Below are 11,706 nucleotides of genomic sequence, written 5' to 3' on the forward strand. Positions count from 1 at the left end.
TGCAGACCCACCTCTCTGTCGATGCTTATATTAGATGTTATCCACCCACTAGATTGGTCGATGCTGAATTTTCCGTTGGCGTCTGAGCCAATTTCATAACTGATCGTATTTCCTTCTGAATCTGTGGCAGATACTTGAGTCACTCTGGTGCCTGAGAAATAATAACTTAGGTTCTAAACTTTTCTATATCAAATCATACTCTTGCAGGAAAGACAAAACTTCGGAACAGTTTTACTAAAAGTAAAAACAAAATCAAAGGAGCACACTACAAAACTTCAAGACCGAGCAAAAATAATCACGAATGACGAAAGACGTGAATTTTGGGTATTCAGTATTTTGGAAGAGGGGTTCGTTTCCATTATTGTGGTTGGTTATAGAGCTTAAGAATTTAATTATAGGGTACATTTACTGGTAAACTCTAACCATTTCAAAGGATTCTGGTTAGTGTAGCAATGCTGCATTCAACACGAACTTTCCATTAAATCATGCACGCAAAAATGCATGCAATGCACCGATACATACGTAGAGAAATTTATTGCTAATTGAAATAGCGAAAAAAACATAAAGTTTGTGCATGTAAGGCAGTAATAAAAAATAATGACTATATAAATTAGCAGTTTTGTCATGCAGAAATGTGAAAGTCCTCTTAATGACGACTTGGTGCTTGCAAGAATCAAAATCTCATTTTATGGATACCCTTATTGACTAGAACTTACCAATGGGTTCTTCCTCTTTAAATGTTACAATAAACTGATTTTCACTGAACTTTGGCCTTTGATTGACCTGAGCTGAAAGAAAGGAACCAACGAAAAATAACGTATAATTTTCAGAAACGTTTTTCATGATTGCAAAGTAAACTAACATTGAAAGGCGTCCATTCTACTTCCTGAACTGCCTCGACTCTCCCAAAACTAATCGATCAGTAATTATTTCTCCTTCCATTTTCAACACTGGGCGAGCAGAAAGGCAACGAGAAGAAAGGAAAATATCGATTAGAGAATGTTTGTTTGATTTGCCTCTAAATTCTCAGAACTAAAATTATCCGAAATGTATAACAGACGGTAAGGAGAGTTGAAATAAAGATCATGGTTGTGAGGGAATCAACAATGACAGTTGTAATAATCAGGCACGGTCATCATTGGCTATTAAACCATTTATTTATAATTTCCGTTCAAACGCTACCTTCTTTACAGATTTTTCACCAAAAATTAAGGCCTGTTTTAACGATTAATTACTTAAAATCACTTTAATCTCGATACACAATTGCAATAAACATAGTTCGAAAAACATTTTGAGATAAACAAAAGAAGATGAGACTTTTCAAAGATCATGAGTTGTTCAGTCTCAAGTTCGCCTTTTCTCTCTGCTCAAAGCTTACTTTGGTAGAAGAAGATTTTTTCGGCTCTGAAACGTGAGGCCTGTTTCATTTTTCAGTATTCACAATTGAATTAAATAAATCAATCAACAGGGCTAGCATCCACACCTCCTGGATACCATTTAAGCGCTAATACCCACCGAGTAACAAAGCCCTGAGATTTGGGAGCGAGGCAAATTTTTTTGGGTTCTTTGTGTAAAATTAATTCTATTTGGACCTGCGCATGATAAACAGGTAAAGAATGATCCTCGCAGGTGAACTGCGAAAAAAAATAGTAAAAAAACAAAATACGGGAAAGAAAGCTGCAATAATTCCGACTTCCATGGGTTTCGAACCCGTGCCTCAGACGCCATATGTTTTTGGTGAAGAAAATCTTCGAAGTTTAATTTCTTTACCTGTTTTAATTATTTCAATGTTATTGCTTTGATTTTCTTCTTCAAGTGATCTTAAATCTTTTCAAATAACATCACTGATCGCGCTGGAGAAGTTATGGGTGAAAATTATTTTTCGCCAAACTTTTCATCATGAATTTTTGAATGAATATTGTGAACAGAAAATATGTGGAAGAATTAAAATAGACAGCACCTTAAAGTAAAAGGAACTTGATCAGGACTAAACTAACGTTTAGGCAAACTTAGTTTTAACTCTGATCAACAATGAAGTGTTTTCTAATCATACATCTAACAGACGAGGAGCCCGAGCGGGAATAATGTTTTAGTTCTTTTACGTGGAAATATACTCCTCTTTGCTGAAGAATACCTTCAACTGAAATCAAATACCCTCATCTTCGTTAATAAACTTTATCAGCACCAAAACAAGCACTTTACGTACCTTGAAGACGCTGAGCCTTATAAAAAATTGAAATCAACAGCAGACGTAAGAATTGTGCTGTGAGATACATTTCTGCAACTCGTGAAGGTCTCGATAGAGGTTTACATGAAATCAAATCGAATTAATCCCTTCGGCCTAGAAGTATTTTTCAGTTTTCCTAACACTGTTAAATTACGTTTACAAAATTCTTGAAAAATTATGTCATTGAAGTTATCCTTGGAAACAGCTTGAGGGAGGCATCACCACGTAATCGGTAACAAACCGCATGCGACTGATAGGTTATTGCGACAATAGTGTATCACTTAGCGTCTGATAATTATTGGTCTAAACTTGAAATAAATACCTCTGTTTAGAAATGATATAATGCCACCAATTTGAACAAAAGAGTTTTAAAACTTCCTTGATAGAGCTAGTGTTTGAATTTGGAGTTTACTCATTTACAATAAAGGAAACACGAAACAGAGAATTTGAAAAAAAGTTCACCTCGCGATGAAGACATTTGTTTGTTTTTTCTTTTCTTTTTTTATCGCACTTCCTTTTTTTCGTTTTTAAGAAACCATGAATAATTGAAGATGTTTAATTATTTATCGTAATGAATCATCAAGCTCGTAATCATATCCCGCAGCGAAGGGTTTTAAATCGTGATTAACAAACAATTATTTATGTTGGAAAAAGGGAATAATTGATGTTCTTTATATAAAGGGGTATAACAATCTCTATACCTTCCTTACATCAACAGATTTCACAACTGAGAATCTTGCTTCGAAAATTAATCTGTCTCTACATAGATCTATATAATAACACGATCCGATTTGATTTGATTATCGGTTTTGGTTTTAATCGGTTTGAGGAATATGGCAAAATTAATTCCAAACTTTCAGGTCGTTTCATTCATTGCGCTGAAAACGGATTTTGCTGCGGTACTAGAATTCACCTTTCTGCTGTGTTTCACATGAAGCAAACGAAATAGGATATAGCGGAAGCCACTTGTATATGTTGGTTTGGAAACAAAATGATTAATGATTAATTTTTCCGCCGTTTTGTACTGAGCGGAAGCATGGCTACGAACAGGTAAGATTCCCGTATAACCCTTCAGCCTAAAATCTCACACTTCCCTTACCAACGCCTCTTAGGGTCAGTTGACACATGAATATGCGGATTTAATGATTGATTACTAAATAGCAGAAAAAGTATTTTGGTAGGATTTTCCAGGTAGACCTATGAAGTTGGCAAGATGTGTGGATCTATTAATTTCCCTGGTTATAATACCGGCTCTAAGGGTGAATCATATCCTTCAAGATCTTCAAAAGTCTCTGGCGCCAAGCATTCGAGTACCCATAGTCCTCTATTGCGCTCACGTGATCAATGAACGATTGTTTTTTAAAACGAGTGGCTCTAGGTACTAGTGTACAAAATAGTGGCTAAGATGGCGAGCTCGGCGAGTGTTCCAAGTGATATATATCCACATATTTACTCGTTTTTATTGCAAAACAATCTGCTCAAAACCGCCAAAGCTTTTGAAGCGGAGACATTAGTGGTAAGTCTGTCTTCCTTGAGATAACTGATTTATAAATCGCTCTGCTGAGTGGATTGTTTCTCTTAATGTTCCGCAAATTTTAAAGAGTTGTACACGTGCATGTATCGAAAGGAAGTTCTGTGTTGTTACCGACATGTTGCTTTACTTCTGACGATATGTTGAACAAATCGAAAAACGGCGATGATAATGACATGCTAACAGAAATTACAGGAATCAAACTGCACTGTGACCGTTAGATTTTCAACTTTCCTTGATAAATTTACTGATTATGTTGTGAACACAGTACACGTGCATGGCACGATGAAATTGCGAAACTGCTGTCAGTGTTAGGTTCGACAAACGTTGTCTTTTAGCCTCTCCGATCTGATTCTTTGACGAGAAAGACCACGCGCCCAAGCACACCTACAAAACAAAGACTATACCTTGGCAAAGATTTTTTGTATGATACAATTGCACTTTAAGATGTACGGGCTTATTTTCCCTCTTTCGATTTACGGATTTTCGAGTACATGTAATCAGAAACATTAAATGCAAAGAGCCCTCTAACTTTTAGATTTTATATCAGTGGCTCTCAGTTCAAAACTGTCTATGTGCAGTTGATCAGTTGAATGTCACTGGATTAGGCCAGTGCCTTTCATATTGGACCTTTCATACAGTGCCCTTCGTTACAGGGCCCAGCCATAAAAAAGGCAGATTAAGCCAGTCATCGGATTAATATCTATCCTGCAGATAAGTAATAGCAACACGTACTCTGCTATCCACCACAGAAAGAGTTATCCAGTGGATAGCATTATCCAACCTTCAAACAACTGGGGCTAGGCTTTTATCTCCTTATCCAGTCCTTGTGATCAGTTTCATGCAAAGCAATATTTTCCAGTTCGCTCAGCTCATTACCACTTCAGCAAAATTCCTTAATTAAATCTTTTATTTTTTCCTCTTGTCCTGTTACTGTGGCCCATACTACTGGAGTTCACAGCTAAGATTGCCGGTGCATGACTGAGCATGCAGCTTGGTAACACTGTTTCTTTAAAGCTCTAGACTTACCTTGTTTCTTCTTTACAACAGGATTTATCTCGACCTCTTCAAGAAAGTGATATCCTTGAATGGTTTAAGGCATTCTTAAGGTGAGAATTAACTGTATTTCTTCAACCTAGCAAAGATAATATGGTTAGCTAGAGTATTTTAGGGAAGCCAATAATTTGGGAATGTTGTCATTAATTAACCCTCTCACCACTACAATCTCGTTATTAATTGTCTTTGCTGTCTGCCATACAATTCCCCTAATGCTAGTGGGGAAAATTTGGTTTTGGATCAACTAATAATTCCCTACCAAATAATTTTCTCTATTTCTTATTCTTGTTGGCTTGATGTTGTATTGATATTGTAAGGAGAAATTCTGTCTTGGTCACTCGTGGAAGTTAATTAGAGGGTTAAGTATCCCATCCTAAAGTAGTAGAAGTTCATTGCTAATAAAAGTAGAAGTAGTAGCTTTTGCTATTTTTGCATTATAATATATATAATTATATATATATATTTTTTTTGTGGTTGTTTGTTTCTTTAGGTCCAATCAAGCTCCTGTGAAAAGAAAATTGAATGGAACCAGTAAAGAACCAAAATCGAAACGTCAAAAGACCCAAAAATCAAGTTCAGGTGAGATACTTGTTATTTTTTTTTATTTTGGTTAATAGAAGTGCAGTTACATGACATGATGGGTTACGTGCTGTTGTCTGTGGTTTTAGAAAGCAATGTGCAGCATAGAAAATATCTGGTGGTGGCAAATTGAAATAGTGGCTGTCAGTTCTTATTTAGACTGGTTAAGTCCCAAAATTGATGAATGTCAAATTTATTTAATAGTTAATGTCAGTAATTTTTCATTTCCAAAAAAAAATTTATTCAAATGAATTTTGGCTTCTTTGTGATACTGTTGTAATATTTTCTGTTTTTGGAACAGAGTCATCTAGTTCTCAAGATTCAAGCTCTGATGAAGATGAACCAGCAAAACCAGCAGCAAAAGTAATTGAAAAACTTGAAAACAAACAGGCCAAGTCGAAAGATGAAAGCTCCACTGAATCAAGCTCTGATGAAGATAGAGAAAAAAAGACAGCACCTGTTAAAGGTACAATCAAGAAAACAAAGCCCAAAGATGAAAGCTCTTCTGAATCAAGTTCAGAGGAGGAGGAAGCAGCTAAAAAGGCAACTTCAACAAAAGTAAGCGAAGAAACAGTGAGCCAGAAGAAAAAACAAGAAGATGACACCTCATCTGAGTCAAGTTCAGAGGAAGATGAAGCAGAACAAAATGTGACCCCTGCAAAATTTGATAAAAAAACAGCAAAGCAAAAGCCAATACCCAAAGATGAAAGCTCTTCTGATTCAAGTTCAGAGGAAGAAGAAACTGAGAAAAAGGCAACTCCAACAAAATCAAACAGTAAAACAGCAAGTCAGAAGAAACAGAAAGAAGATGAAAGTTCATCTGAGTCAAGCACAGAGGAAGAAAAAACAGAGAAAAAGGCTACTCCAACAAAAGCAAACAGTAAAACAGCAAACCATAAGACAAAACCAAAAGATGATAGCTCAGCTGAGTCAAGTTCAGAGGAAGAAGATGCAGAAAAAAAGAAAACTCCTTCAAAAGTGATTGGAAAACCAGTAAACCACAAGGCAAAGCCAAAAGATGATAGCTCAGCTGAGTCAAGTTCAGAGGAAGAGGAAACTAAAAAAAGAATAATTCCTACTAAAGTGAGTGGAAATAAAGCAAACAAAAAGACAAAGGAAGAAGATCAAAGCTCATCTGAGACAAGTTCAGAAGGAGAAGAAACAGAAAAGAAAGAAACTCCAACAAAACAGAGTGGAAAAAAAGCAAAGCAGAAAAAAAGTAAACCAAAAGATGATGTTAGCTCATCTGAGTCAAGTTCAGAGGAAGAGGAAACAGAGAAAATAAATAAAGTAGATAACAAAAATAACAACAAGAAAAAGGGAGACAGTTCTTCACAATCTAGTTCAGATGATGATGAACCAGCTAGCAAAAATACAAAATCAAAAAAGGAAAAGCTGGAGAAAAGCAAAGAAAAAGAATCATCAGATGACAGTTCTAGCTCAGACGAAAGTATGGAGATATCAGTTGACACATCAAAAGTAGCAAAGTCTACAAGTTCTTCCACTGAATCAGTGAAAAAGGGAGATAAGGATGATGAAAGTATGGACACAGACGATGAAAGTTCAAGCTCAGATGAAGAAGAAAAGGCTAAGAAAGTTAAGAACATAAAAGGTGCAAAAAGACAACAACATGGAAGGGCTGCATCTTCAGATGAAAGTTCCAGCTCAGATGATGAAGAGGACACTTCAAAAGTTAAGAATATGAAAGGCACTCCAAAACAACAAAATGGAAAGGCTGCATCTTCAGATGAAAGTTCCAGCTCAGATGATAAAGAGGACACTTCAAAAGGTAAGAACATGAAAGGGACTCCAAAACAACAAAATGGAAAGGCTTCATCTTCAGATGAAAGTTCCAGCTCAGATGACGAAGAGGAGACTTCAAAAGTTAAGAACACAAAAGGGACTCCAAAACACCAAAATAAAAAGGCTGCATCTTCAGATGATAGTTCCAGCCCAGATGATAAAGAGGAGACTTCTAAAGTTAAGAACATAAAAGGGACTCCAAAACACCAAAATGAAAAGGCTGCATCTTCAGATGATAGTTCAAGCTCAGATGATTCTGATGAAGGGGGCAACAGTAAGTTGAATGGAGTGGCCAATTCCACAAAGAGCAAAGCCAAAAAGGGCACAGCTGATGAGCCACAAGGTAGTTATGCATGGTTTGTTCTTAGAATTGCAGTGTACTAAGTAGTAAGATTGTCTAATTGACCTGGAAGGCAGCCTTGTGTATTGGCAACAGTTCTGATACATCCTTTTTTTGTGTGACAATGAGAGTTTTCCTTTAAAAGCAGAAAATTCGGGAAAATTCTTTTTTTACTTGGTTTAATTTTGAAAGTCCAGGGGTTTGACTAAGAGATAACAACTAGTTAAATTTAGCACTTTTTTTCTCTGAAATCCATAATATTAACAGCAACAAAAATCAAATTTGAATTACATGTAGCTGCCTATTTAGCAGTTTTTGCCATTTACTTGATACCTTGATGAAGAGGGGGGTGAAAAGGGTTTTGCATGATGGGGTATTAAGTGGTTTCAATTTTCATGAATTGTGAAAATACCAAATTAAAACCCCTTGAACAGTGAATTTCTTGCTTTTAACAATACTTGAGCCTGAAAGTTGTTTATCCAATTTCTCCTGAAGAGTCATTTCTACTATTTGATGGGCATGGAATGTGTGCAAGGTCCTCCCTATAACTCCCTATAACCTCCTTAATAAACCCCTGAAACTTAAAGATTTTTTTCCAGTTCAAAATTCTTAAGGGTGCTTGATTTTTATTGACAATGAAAATGTTACTTTTTTGTATATTGGTGGAGAACTAACAAAAGATTCAAAACAAAATTCTTATAGTGCAACTGACAAACCAAGTTGTTTTTGTACACAAGGCAGTTGATACTCTTATTTTTGCATCAGGTTAACTATAAGTCTTTTGTTAATTGTTTTAACACCTCCCAGAAGTCAATGTACAGTTTGCACACATGCCTGACTTAACAGCGTCAGTTATGGGTCATGATCCACTTTTGACATGTAATTTTATGTAGTAATTCAGCTTTTTGAAAATGATCTTTCAGCATCTTCCACTCCTGCAGTTGCAAATTCAAAACAGAAAGGAAGAAATCAGGTGAGACTATGAGAAACCTTGCAATAATCTCATGCAAATATTACACTTTTAGTAACTTGTGGAAAATTCTGATTTTTTGTAAGAAAAGTGTAAATGCATATTTATTTGTGTGAAGTTTGCCACATAGCCTTGCTTGGAGATTTAAGTGTAGCACTATTCAGAGATGAGTCATCAACATATCCAGGAACTAAAAACTAGTTTTCATGGTAATGCATGGTAATGGGCTACTGTGGAACTTGATTTGAGGGGCATTGTTCAGTGCAACATTAGTGCAACTGCTGCTGACTGTTTGAAACTTTTCTTTGAATTGCATATGTGACTTAAAACATTACCTGATGCATTAAAGTGACTTGTACCTTTTTCCTTTCAAACGCCAACTGTTACTCACAGTATTGACTTTTCTTAGTGCTTATTTTGAGATCTCCCTTTTTTTTCTCATCCTTACTTGTCTTGTTTTCTTTTCCTTTTTTTCCCTCCTTTTTTTTTACTTTTTTTGTGCTCATTTTTGTTTTTCCTTTTTCTCTCTTCAATTCTTTCTTCTGTTCTTCTTTCTATAACATTTAGAACTGACAGTAGTGCTGATACCAACAGCTGCCCACTTGAGCAATTGCAACACTGCTATGCAATTTACACAATGTTAATGTCAGTGAATCATTTTCCATTTAGATCAAAACACCTTTTAGAAGAGTCAGAGAAGAAGAAATAACAGTAGACCCCCGGTTGCAGGATAACAGTTTTGAAGCAAAGGTGAGAAAAAGAGTACAGTGTCAACAGGCACATTCACTTTAACCCTTCAACCCCTAAGAGTGACCAGCATCTAATTTCTCCTTACATTATCACCCTGAATCATGCATTAATGTTATGAGAATAAAGGAGATGATTACCAACTAAGGAAGCGCTGATTATTAAACAACTCTCCTTGTCAGTATCATAAGAAATGTTATTGAGAGCAGTGTGATGATTTTGAATATTAATGCTAATGTTAAGGTGTAGAGGGTGAAATACTCTCATAAGCCCCCTAGGGCTGATCAATCCTGAGGACTCCCAGACCAGGGGAATTATTAGAGGAGGTGCTTATTTTTGGAGTGGTAAGGGAAAGGATTGAAAACTTTTTGAAAAGTGTTTAAACCTTGATTAGTGCAAATTGTACCATGAACAAATTATTAGAGTACAGACTGAGAGGCTACTGCAGGTGTCCATGATAAGAATAGGCACACAAAGTTCAACCAGTGGTGTTTTTGTGGCCATTGTAAAAGAATTTGAGTGATTAAAAGATAGATTTTCATTTCCTTCTTAACCTTCTGTTGCAGTACAACCAGTGGTGTTTAAGTGGCCATTTTAAAAGAATATGAGTGATTAAAAGATAGATTTTCATTTCCTTCTTAACCTTCTGTTGCAGTACGGATCAAGAGGAGACTGGGGCGAAAAGGCCAACAGAGACCTCAAACAAGTGAAAGGTGAGGTGAAAGTTAAAGAAAAAGGAATATTTTACTCTTGATCATTATTTCTCAAACCGCCAAAATTACTCTTGGAGGGGAAAGGGGGACTCCCTTCTATTAGTGGCCTTTGGCAAAAAGCAATTTCATAAAAAGAAGCTTCAAGCAGTCCATGAAGGCTAAAATATATCCCAAATGCATCAATTTACATTTCATTTAACTTAATTGAGATATTCAGAGCAAGATGTAATTTAGATATGCAATTTTCAGAGCTTTATTTATAATCCTCAGATTTTGTTTGTCTAATTTCAACAATTATAAACCACAAACACATAGTGTGGTCTGCCTGTGCCTAGACCTCTTGGCCCTCTTCACCCACTGTTGCATTTCCCAGAAACATCTGAAATACAACACATTCTGAAGATGAAAAATGCCTTATATGTGAATATTTTAACATCACCAAACACTAACAATTTTGAATTTCAATTTTGAGGAGCATTAAGGGATGCTCTCCTTTTTGGAAAATGGAATTACAACAAAAGTAGTTGCAACTAAGACAAAAGTCATTTCTACATTTCTCTCTTATTTTCAAGAATGGGTATGAATTTACTTTTTTAGTAACTATTTGTTTTTGTTCACAGGCAAGTCCTTTAGACATGAAAAAACCAAGAAGAAGCGGGGAAGTTATCGTGGGGGGCAAATAAATACTGGAATTAACTCAATCAAGCTTGACAGTGATTAAAAAAATGTAAAATTCTCCTCTCTTTTTTTGAAGTTGCTTTCAGACAGAGTATGTTATCGTTATTTAATGTTAATAGATATTGTAAAAGAAAGGCAAAAATTTCATGCAATTTAGTGAAATTCTGATACAAGCTTGCTCAGGGATGATATTGGTGTTATAACCCCAAATTGTTGTTATTTAGGGTACTTTTTATTCGATTGTCATAAGGCCTAAACAACCTGCCAATCACAACAGCTTATGTCAGCATGAATGGGACTCAGGAGGATGTTCTAAAGTTTGTTGTCTGATCTGATTTTTTTTATTGTGGTGCTCAGTGCTGCTGGTTGGAATTTGGGCCAAAACTAATGATCTTGTCTTATTAGAGCGTTCTTGTTAACAGTTAACCCTTTAACTCCCAGAAATTATCAACATGAAACTTCTCCCTATAATATCCTTACATTTTCCAGCAAACAGGTTATGAGAATATTCAAACTTATCAGGTATAAGTTTTTGTCTTTATGTAGTACCAAATTTTCGTGACTAATTCACAAAAAAAATAATTTTTCTCTGGGAATATTGCCTCTTGGGTCATGTCTCTTGTAGGGAAAAAAGTTTCCTTTGTCATATTAAATCAAAACCATGATAAAGAATCAGTGTCATTTCTTCTTGTATATGTCAATCATCACCGCTTGGAATGAATTTTGTTTATTTTTCTCAAATAACACGTGCATCTCTCTCAAGCAATTTTTGCTATTGTAGGCAAGTGAAAGGGACACGTCTTTAAAGAAACTGTGATGCTTCGTCGGTAGGGGATATTAATAATAATTGATAATTTTGTATGGTATGTTAATTTGGTTTTATCACCTGAGTTAGCGTCTACCCTTCGTCTGAGTGAGAACTTCCAACTTCAAACCTTAAAATAAATACTTCAAGGGACACATCCACATTTGTGTGTAAAATATTGTATTAAAAAAATTGTCTTGGAAGTAAGAACTAGAATACAGTTTTGATTTCCTGGGAGAACAGAAATAGTGCTTTCG

General features: G+C 35.6%; 2 protein-coding genes across 2 annotated transcripts in view; one reads left to right on the forward strand and one right to left on the reverse strand.

Moving 5' to 3' along the window:
• Window positions 1-2,387, reverse strand: part of LOC113685866 (protocadherin Fat 4) — a 59,260-nt gene extending 56,873 nt beyond the window's left edge. Inside the window, exons 1-3 of the mRNA XM_089201978.1 lie at window positions 2,207-2,387; window positions 717-788; window positions 12-151 (exon numbers count right to left, since the gene is read on the reverse strand). Of these exons, the coding sequence (XP_089058104.1) occupies window positions 12-151; window positions 717-788; window positions 2,207-2,276 (282 nt within the window). The 5' untranslated portion in view covers window positions 2,277-2,387. The remainder of the gene's footprint in view (window positions 1-11; window positions 152-716; window positions 789-2,206) is intronic.
• A 1,212-nt stretch (window positions 2,388-3,599) lies between these two features.
• LOC113685850 (uncharacterized) lies at window positions 3,600-11,313 on the forward strand. The gene is made up of 8 exons (XM_027203423.2): window positions 3,600-3,743; window positions 4,809-4,867; window positions 5,305-5,393; window positions 5,695-7,539; window positions 8,460-8,509; window positions 9,176-9,256; window positions 9,909-9,966; window positions 10,587-11,313. Exons 1-8 carry the CDS (start codon window positions 3,633-3,635, stop codon window positions 10,685-10,687), a joined length of 2,394 nt encoding a protein of 797 aa, XP_027059224.2. The 5' UTR covers window positions 3,600-3,632; the 3' UTR covers window positions 10,688-11,313.
• The last annotated feature ends 393 nt before the right edge of the window (window positions 11,314-11,706 follow it).

Source organism: Pocillopora damicornis, chromosome 3, assembly GCF_964200805.1.
Source record: "Pocillopora damicornis chromosome 3, jaPocDami1.2, whole genome shotgun sequence".
In the NCBI taxonomy this organism is placed as follows: domain Eukaryota; kingdom Metazoa; phylum Cnidaria; class Anthozoa; order Scleractinia; family Pocilloporidae; genus Pocillopora; species Pocillopora damicornis.